Source organism: Eptesicus fuscus, chromosome 17 (assembly GCF_027574615.1).
Source record: "Eptesicus fuscus isolate TK198812 chromosome 17, DD_ASM_mEF_20220401, whole genome shotgun sequence".
NCBI lineage: Eukaryota > Metazoa > Chordata > Mammalia > Chiroptera > Vespertilionidae > Eptesicus > Eptesicus fuscus.
In genome coordinates, this window is record NC_072489.1 from 29,063,279 (window position 1) to 29,073,280 (window position 10,002).

Genomic DNA, 10,002 nt, shown 5'->3' on the forward strand with positions numbered 1-10,002 from the left:
GTTCATTACAGTCCTCAGGAGCAAGATCTGAGAGGCAGAGGAGGAGGTATGGTAATAGGATACAAGGGCGGGCCAGAGGGGTGAAAGAGGCGTGTTTTTCTGGGCACAGCTCTATCTCTTTTTTCCATACCCCTGGCATCCCAGATGCCTGCAGCTTGCTCCGCCCTTCACTTACACCTTCCTGGTGAGGCGCCCCCTCATTTTGTCATCTGGACCGCGTTAAGTCACTTCTTTCCACGAATCCTGGTGAGTGGATTTTCTTCTATCATACTTGTACAGCGCCGCCCTTGCTGCTTTCATAAGGTCGCCACATATGGTGAGGGTGAGCTCAAAAACGACCATGACCGCATCTTGCATCACCCAGTATGCAGCGAGCACCCGGCCGCACTCCAATCATTTCAGTGCAGCTGGACAGAGACCATATGTGGCACAAAAAGGAGCCAACCTGAGACACTTGCGGAGTCCGGCCGTTTTTGAGCTCCCCCCACCGTGTGCGGTGACTGCAGATCCTCCAGTCCGGCTCAGAAGTCTCAGCACCCGCCCTATAAGACGACACCCGACTTTTGAGAAGATTTTCCTGGGTTTAAAAAGTCGTCTTATATGCCGGAAAATATGGTAATTATTTATGTTTGGAGTCCGTCAGAAATGGGAGTTTTTGGTAAATAGTTGTTATAATCCTGGAGTGAGGTCATCCTATGATTCCTCTGATTCTTGGAAAAGATACTTAAAATTGACTAAAGAAGAACTATTAAAATTCTTGGAAAATACAAATAATTGAAATTGACTAAACCCAATGGAGTAATACATAAGGAACAAACTCAAAATGCTGTCAAAGAATTGTTTTTTGAAAGAGATTTTAAGCCCAGGGTTTTATTCTAAGTAACTTTTTCAAAGTTTTAATAAAAATTCCCATTGTATATAAACTGTTGTAAAACAAAGGAAGAAAACCATTGCGATTGTTTTTCAAGGCCAGCCTATTCCTGATACCAAAATGTAACAAAAATGATATTGGGAAAAAAACAACCACACCCTACAAATCAATCTCACTCATAGTGAGAAGTAATAATTCTAAATAAAATCTATTAAGTCATTATATCTAGTGGTGTATTAAAGAGTGATGCACCATGAACAAATAGTTTATTAAACCAATTAAAAATGTTTTACCCCAGGAAATCTAATAATATATGTAAAAGAAGAAAAAATATGAGAATTTCTACAGATTTTCAAAAGCTAAAAGTGAATATTCATTAATAATTCTTGAAATCATAGATTCCAAAAGAAGGAGTTTCCCTTAATTTGATATGGAAAAACCTAACTCAAACCAAGAGACAGTGCTATTTGTGAAGGTAAAATGAGAAGGACATTCTTATTAAAGTTAGGAATAAGGGAGAAGATTTACTAACACCACGGATATTTAATATTGTTCTGGAAATTCTGACAAATGAAATTGCTATAAGGAATAAGGAACATAAGTAGTATCATTATATGCACATTACAGAAATGTTCATCAAGAACAAATAAGTTCAAAATGTACATTAAACAAAATTGTACTTATAATAGAAATATACTTAGAATCTACACAGCAAAAAAGAAGAGATTCACAATAATAATAAAATATAAACTACCTAAAGGTAAATATGCAAAGTAATTTCAATCTATTTGAAGGGAAAAAAACCTATAAAATTTCACTGAGTGCTATAAAATAAACGAGGATAAATGGAATGGTATTAATATACCCATGTATTTGCTGATGTAATATTACAAAATTTCAATTTCCTTAAATTAACTTTTAAGGTTAATGTAATTACAAAAGAGTACAGATTATAATGCTCATATTTTACTTTGGAGGCAAGTTTTAACAAAAATGAACCCAAAATTTATCTGTAATAGTAAATGGATAAAAACCACAAGAAATTTTGAAAAACAGAAAGTAAAGGAGGGGAGCATTTGTGTTGTGCAATATTATAATATTTTAATTTTACAATAACAAATGGCTTTATACCTATGTGCAGATTGACAAACAGATCTCTGTAAGGAAATAAAGAGTCCAAAAAGTATATTTTAAAAAGGTGGAAATTCAAATCAGTAGGGAAAGGAAATATATTTTTTTTTCATAAAAGGGTTCTCAGAGAGTTAACAATTTGAAAAAAATACTACAAAATAATGAATCTAAATGATACGGAATTTTTGGACTGGAACACAGATTCTTTGTCCACCAGAATCGAAGAATGAATCCACAGACAGAAAGTGGTATAATAAAGGTGGACATTTATTGAAGAACAAGTACAGACTCCCACATGGGGAGAGGGAAAGAGTCCCACAGAATGGACTCCCACGCAGGGAGGGGGAAAAGGGTCCCACTGGGTTCCTTTCCCTATGGCTTATAAAGGCTGCCCATCCTGGTGCCTTGATATCCTCTCTGATTGGTCACTATTCCCTTAGACTGGTTACTATAGTAACTCCTGTGCTCAAAGGTTGAACCTCACTTGTGAGGTCCTCTGCCCCCACCCCTCCTTCCCTATTGTTTTCCTATTCCCTTTGGGCTTTCTTCTCCTCCTCCTGAATGAAGGGCTTCCTTCTCTTTATTTTGTAAATATACACCTTTTGCTGTTCCCAGTCTCCTCAGTCTATGGAATGTACTTGTTGCAGCTTTCCAGCTCCCCTATTCTATGGAAATATACCTTCTGCTGCTCAGCAGCCATGCTTTCCTCCATGGTCCTCTTAATTTCCTTCTAATATTTCCTAAACCTGTCCTATTTTACCCCCAAAATTCATGTTTCATAAATATGACATTACAAAACAGCTAGAGAAAGGCAAATATATGAATCTGAGATAGAAAATAATGTTTGTCTATTATATTGGAAAAGATTGATGGTATTGACTCTAAACATTTAATAGCTTCTGTATGTAAAAAGATGGTCAAAATTACTTTTTCCAAAACTCCATGCAGGTCCATATTAGCCATACAAACCTGACAAAACTAGCTTAGTGTGTATAGCCCTTGGCCTGGGACATTTGTAGAAAGTTATCAGCAGCACTTGTTTAAAACTGTAACTTCCTGGGACAGCAATAACAATTGGGAAATATAATTTAAAAAATTAAAGCTGAAAAACGTAGCCTGGCTGGGATGGCTCAGTGGTTGAATGACTGGGAATCTAGATGGTCACATGTATGTGTGCTACTCAGGAAAGACCAGAGCTGGTCCTAATCTTTCACCTCTGGCTGCCCTTGTAGCTCTGCAGCAGCAGTACTAGTAAGTAAAGGCTAAAAATAAAGAGTTAAGTGCCTGAGGGTTGAAGATGTGCCTCAAAGTGCACACAAAGCCTCTCCACAATAGCTTGTGGACTTACTACTTCCAGGCATTTGAGCAATCTTTATCCAGTCACTAGCTGACCACTTAGCTAACCAAGCTGAGGATCCAGTGACCACACACAAGGAATACAGGCTTTACAGAATTTGTTCATAAAATTCACTGAACAAATAGCAACAAAAAAACTAGCAGTGACAATACACTGTGAGTGATGAAATCTGATTTTCAGAGTTGCTATATTGTATTATTTAAAATGTTCAGTTTCCACAAAAAATATGAGAGCTAAATGTAAGAGCTAAAACTATTGTTAAAAAATATAGGCTTAAATATAGGATTAAGCAATGATTTTTTATTTTTTTTTGAGGGGGGGGGGGGAGGAGAACCAAATGCTTTAATAGGAAGCCCCACAACATGGGAGCCAAGGAGCAGGGGAGGAAAGGGACCAGGAAAAAGTCCAGTCTCTGAGGCTTCAGTCAGGTGGGGGCTGGGGGGTTGACCCACAGCGAGGGCAGCCCCTCCTCTTGGCCTCCAGGGGGCGCCACGCAGTCTTCCCAGCTCAGCAGGCATTTTGGGCAAGTTGCTTCCGAAGACCACGGTGCTGCTGGATACAATAAATATTTATTAAATTAAAAAAAAAGAAAAGAAAACAGAGCAACTAGCAAGATAATATGAATAACATAAATCTGTTATAATAAAAATAATTTTAAAAATGATGTTTGCAGAGCATTGAAAGAAATGTCTGAACATGTGGGCACTAAACTGTTATCAGTGGTTGCTTCTAGAGAATGGAATTACCCCAGTACACATTGTTTTGGTAACTAATAAAACTTGATAGAAAATTAAAACAAACCCTCCTGATGTGAGTCCCGAGCAGAGGACGCCTCCCCCCTGGGCTGGACCAAGTCCTCTCACCTGCACACGCAGCGGGTGTGTCTGGCACCGCTCCCGACCTCTGGGTCGTCTCCAGCACCACGCGCCCGGCCTGCCTGGAGCTCCGCACCTTCGAGTTGACTGTGGCCCTTGCCTTGGTCCACAATTTTAAAAACTATTGTGGATGGACTTTCTTCTTTTTAAAACGAATCTTGATTTTGGGTAACGGACAGCATGTGAATCTTAAGAAGGCTCGGAAGGCCCTTCTAGCCAGCCCGGGCCGGCCCTGCCTGTTGGCAGAGGGAGGGGCTGGGGTGGCACCCTCAGGCTGCCCAGCTCGGAGGCGGCTTTCAGGGGTGACTCCCTCTGGGGCTCCACCCCTGATTGTGATGCTGCTGCTGCTGCTGCTGCTGCTGCTGCTGCTGCTGTGGGTGGTGGGGGAGCCGCCAGGGCCGAGCTGCAGGTCTGGGCTGGGGGTACCTGTCCTGAACTCGATGGATTCCAGTGGGGGAGGGGTGGTCATGGATTCCAGGCTGGGTGGGGGCCCGGTCACGTTCAACCACAGGTGGTGTGGGGGCATGGAAGGTTCTTCAGTCCCCCCATCAGATGGCTGAGACACCTCTTCAGTCCCCCCATCAGATGGCTGAGACACCTCTTCAGTCCCCCCATCAGATGGCTGAGACACCTCTTCAGTCCCCCCATCAGATGGCTGAGACACCTCTTCAGTCCCCCCATCAGATGGCTGAGCCGCCTCTTCAGCCCCCCCATCCGATGGCTGAGACACCTCTTCAGCCCCCCCATCAGATGGCTGAGACGTGTCTTCAGCCCCCCCATCAGATGGCTGAGACGCGTCTTCAGACCCCCCATCAGATGGCTGAGCCGCCTCGTAGCTTGAGGGAATGTCACTGCTGTCGGGGGAGCGGTAGGGCCTTACCTTCACCCTGTGGCCAGGCATCCTGGTTTCCATCTGCTTCAGGATGCGGTAGGTGCCCATGACCCGGTCAAATCTTCGCTCCCTCGCAGACCGCTCTATCTGGTCCGGCTCGAACCCGAGGCTCTGCATCATTTCTAGGACCTGGGGGTCCAGGTCCCCCGCGGGCGGCTCGCTGTAGGGCCGCAGCTCCTCCTGGCCCACGGTGAGCCAGGGGTGCTGCATGACCTCTTCCAGGGTGGGTCTCTGGCTGGGGTCGACAGTCAGTAACATTCGAAGAAAGTGTTTACCTTTCCTCGTCAGGAAGGGGGGGACCTCGAACTGCCCGGCCAGCACCTGGTCCCTCATCTTGGCGAAGCTGTCCGCGTGGAAGGGCACCGTCCCGGTCAGGGTCCTGTACAGGGTCACCCCCAGGCTCCAGACGTCCGCTCTCCGGCCGTCGTATGGTTCCCGCTGCAGCAGCTCCGGGGCCAAGTAGTGGAAGGTGCCGCAGAAGGTGCTCAGTTTGCAGTCGTCACTCACCCTCCGACTGAACCCGAAGTCGGCCAGCTTCAAGGTGCCGTCCTCGTCCAGCAGGATGTTGTCCGGCTTCAGGTCCCGGTGGGCGATGCCCCGCTGGTGGCAGTACTGGAGCGCCGACACCACCTGCCGGAACGCGGCGCGGGCTTGGCGCTCGCTCAGGGGGCCGTGGTTCTCCAAATGTTCACGCAGGTCCCCTCCCCTCACGTGCTCCATAACCAGATACAGTGTGTCTGGGGTGGTAATCACCTCAAATAGTTCAGTGATATTTGGGTGATTGAGGTTCTGAAGAGAATAGAGTTCTCGGTGGTATCTAGGGAAGCCCTTCAGACTAATGGCTTTCACAACCACCTCCGTCCCAGTGAGCTCGTGCCAGGCCAAGTACACCTTGGCACAGGCTCCCTGGCCAATGCTGTCCTGGAGAGCATAGTCTCCAACACAGCGGCCCTGGATGGCAGAGGGGGCTGCAAAGTCGTTAGTCATCGCGAAACCAAAATAACCAAACACAAATGAGAAAAAAAAAAGGCAAAAACCAACTAGGGAGTCCTAGTCCACAGGTCACCACAATCAGCTTCCTGGGCTATAACGGACAAAATCCTCAGCCCAGTCAGGGCCTTTTTATAGGAGTGGTTTGCAATTCCATCACAATGGGCCTTATGAGGTCAGAGCAAGAAATGGACCAATCCCAGCTGGGGCGTGGTTTGCAATTCCATCACAATGGCACCTTATGAGGTCAGAGCAAGAAATGGACCAATCCCGGCTGGGGCGTGGTTTGCAATTCCATCACAATGGCACCTTATGAGGTCAGAGCAAGAAATGGACCAATCCTAGCAGGGGATAAACCATAGTGGTCTCATGACCCTTATACTCTGGGAAAAAGAAAAAGACACACACTTTTGTTTATTTGGGATATTATATTGATATTTATTTTATTAGAAATAAAAATCTATAAGATGTGTGTGTGTGTGTGTGTGTGTGTGCATGCGCGCGTGCGTGTACACACACACACACACACACACACACACACACACAGAAAAGTCTGACTTATTCTCATACTCCAGTTCTCAGTTCAAATATCACCTGCTTAATTCTAAGTTCATATATCCCTGATCCATCCTCACTCAGGCCATCACGTTTGTCATCTTCACAGCACCGACCACAGTGGGGCTGATTCTTGTTTACTGTCTGTCTTTCCCAGGAAGGAAGGGGCAGGACTATAGTGTTCCCTGAGTCTAGCACAGTGAGTGGCAACAAAATAAGTGTTTAATAAATGTTTGTTCACTGGATTAACAGAAGAGTTTGTGGTAACAAAATATGACCAACTATTAATCAAAGTGATTTTAAAAAACAGTCATGTTCTGTCCTCACTCAGCTTTTGGGGCAGATAAGATAGGACCAAGGAGCGCTCAAGTCTGGGTTTCCAGGTCTGTGGTTGCTCAGTGAGACTGAGGAAAAGCCAGCTGGTAGGAGCCTCGCTGTAAAGATTAAAGAAGATGATTCGTCCTTCCACTGGTACTTGCTAAGGAAGAAATAAATTTGGACCTGCAAGGTATGTTTACATTTTGAATATCCATTTCCAGATTACACAAAAGACTTCTCTGGATGAAAAAATGTCTACAGAGGTACAAAGGGTGGGGTAATATGTTGGGGCAAATTCCACCCTTTATGGAGGCAGAGAGGGAGCAGGCAGCCTTGAGGACACTTTGGGGGAGCCTCTGGCATATTCTATTTCAAACTAATCTTCTAAGAAAAATTCCTACTTTCAGTACATTGAGTGTTTTAATCACATGTATGTTATTCTAGTAATCATTTTCCTTTAACACTTCCTAAAGTCTCAGCTTTGTGTAAAGTGAATCTTTAGAGGGATTAGCCTCTGAGCTTCTCCCTCTAAAACACTTTTGTTTGTTCATTTTTACCTTACTGCTGTGATACTCAGCTCCTAAACATGATAATCTTTGCTGTTGAGCTGATTGGGACCCAAATGGGGGACATTTCATCAATTCTAGACAGATGTTTACAAGTGACAGTCAGAGATTACAAGCAATGAGTTCTTAAATACGACACCAAAAGCACAAACAGTAAGAGTAAAACACAGATAATTTGGACTTCATCAAAATTAAAAACTTTTGAGCTTAAAGGACACCTCAGTTTGTTGAGCACTGTCCTGTGCATGAAAAGGTTGCAAGCTTGATTTCTTGTCAGGGCACATATATGGATTGAGGGTTTGATTCCTGGTTGGTACATGTATAGAAGGCAACTGAATAATGTCTGTCTGTCTCTCTCCCTCCCTCCCCCTCCCCCCCATCTCTCTCTTCCTTTCTCTTGCTCTCTCTCTAAGCATGTCCTCAGGTGAGGATTAAAAAATAAAACAAACATTTGCCAAAATAAAATCCCCCTTTAAAAAAGGAAGTGAAAAGACATTCCACAAAATGAAGAGAGATTACTAATTTGTACAAAATTTCCTTTGGGGTTGATAAATTGTTCCGAAATGAGATGGTAATGATGGATGTACAACATGTGATTATATTAAAAACCACTGAATTAAAATATTTTAGGAAAAATTGTTGGAATAAATTTTATTTCATTATAAAGGCATATTTTTGAGAAATTGTGAGTTCAGTTCCAGACCACTGCAGTAAAGCTAGTATTGCAATAGAGCAAGTTGTAATCTGTTTGCTGGTGGATGGTCTTGCCTTTGATTTGTAAAACATGCAACATCTGAGAAGTGTAATAACGTGAAGTGCAATAAAACATTGTATCCCTATAGTTGTATCTCCCATTTTACCTAATCACCCGCTCAGTTTGTCTTTTTAATGTTTCTTCATTGTTACTATCTAAAACATAGTATAAAAATATTCAAAAAGAATTTTCCAGTAGTTAATACAATATAGATGGTCACCCACTTAGAATGGTTTTGAAGCATCCATCTTATATGAAAACTGCTGTTTGAAACTTTAACCCTGCTAATTGGCTTCTGTAAAATCTTGCTTGCTAAGACTACTCCCACTTCAGTGAGGCCATTAAATTTTCCCCAGACAAGTTTATCAGTGCTGGCGCCAGGCTAGGCCTCTGGTTGAGGTCTCAAGGCCCAGCACATACAGGCTCTTTAAGAACTTGCAAAAGGGGCTGGGAACACTCCATATTTGGGAGACAAAGAAGGTAAAATCATATAAATAGGGAGAATTCTTGCATGTCGGGGCCCAGAAATTGAGATACATTTTCCTCTGGACCCGCGTGTAATAAATGTAACTCCATCTCTCTAAGTATTGCTTTGTTCTTCTTCAATTTTCTGTAATATTTTTGGTTCCCTGAACCGAGGAATAACTAGCTTGGCCTTTTGGCCTCCAGTGAATGGGCCAGGTTTGGGGCCCGGGGGAGCCGGATGGGCCTCCGGGAGGTACCGCTCTGCTGATTTAGTAGAATTGAACCGGGGGACTCCGGGCCCTCCTGGACCTCAGCCCAGGACCCGGCCGGCATCTGGAGAGAGTGGACAGACACTTCTGGACCTGTCGACAGAATCTGTAAGGTAGGGGCCCCGTCAGTTCAGCCCACTCCAAGTGAGTGGAAGGGGGAGCTTGATCACCTCCCCGGAGGCCATAGAGCTTCCTCAGGCAACTTAATCAGGAGTCAGGAATCAGGTGACTGTTTAAACTCTGGGTAAATATCTGGTAGAAGTAAAAAACTCGGACTAGCTACTATATAAATGTGAGACTCTGGAGGTGAATGAAGGAATTATGAGTTCACTCTGTGTTTGTTTGTGTGGAACTATCCAATTTGCTACGGAGAAGCGGGGACTGGATGCAAGTCTTAACTCCTCAGGTAGTTTCTCACCAATACATTGGTCGAGAATTCTGTTGTGGGGCATGGGTGCCTGGAGTGCCCCCAAGCCCGTCTGGGGAGTTGGGCATTGTTTCATTTATCTGCTCAGCTCCAGTTTGGGCTAGTCTACTGAGAGAGTGTGAGTGTGGATGTTTGTCTGTCTTGGCATAATTTTCTGCTCATTAACTGGTCTGTGTGAAGTGAAAGTTACTTTGTGCCTTCTGGCTGTACACATGAGAGTATATGTTGTCTCTTTCTGTTGTTTAAATTGTTTAAAAATAGGGCGGACCTACGGTGATGGGTCTTAAGCAGCGCTGCTGAGTTATAATTCTCAGAGATGTTTGCTCTCTATCACAGTGGGTGGGAATCAGCACATTTATCTAATAAAAATTTCTCTGTTTGTATGTTTGTATAAGTAAGGGTTTCAGTTTGCTTTGATTTGTGAATTTGCTGTATTAAATTGAAATTTAAAAGTCCTAGGGTTAATTTAAAGGTATAAATTTGTGACATTTCAAAGAACAAAGAACTTTTATTTATGGCTTTCTTATCTCTT

The 10,002-nt window shown here is 43.7% G+C and overlaps 1 protein-coding gene across 2 annotated transcripts; it reads right to left on the reverse strand.

Moving 5' to 3' along the window:
• Positions 1–3,655: 3,655 nt before the first annotated feature.
• On the reverse strand, positions 3,656–6,533 carry LOC129152022 (serine/threonine-protein kinase MARK2-like). 2 transcript variants are annotated; one of them, XM_054728963.1, is made up of 2 exons: positions 4,223–6,533; positions 3,656–3,908 (listed from the first exon to the last, which is right to left on the reverse strand). In XM_054728963.1, the coding sequence occupies exon 1, from the start codon at positions 6,111–6,113 to the stop codon at positions 4,356–4,358; it is 1,758 nt and encodes a 585-aa protein (XP_054584938.1). In that variant the 5' UTR covers positions 6,114–6,533; the 3' UTR covers positions 3,656–3,908; positions 4,223–4,355. The 2 variants fall into 2 exon arrangements, with proteins under 2 accessions (XP_054584938.1, XP_054584937.1); XM_054728962.1 differs by having other exon boundaries at positions 3,656–3,911.
• Positions 6,534–10,002: the final 3,469 nt, after the last annotated feature.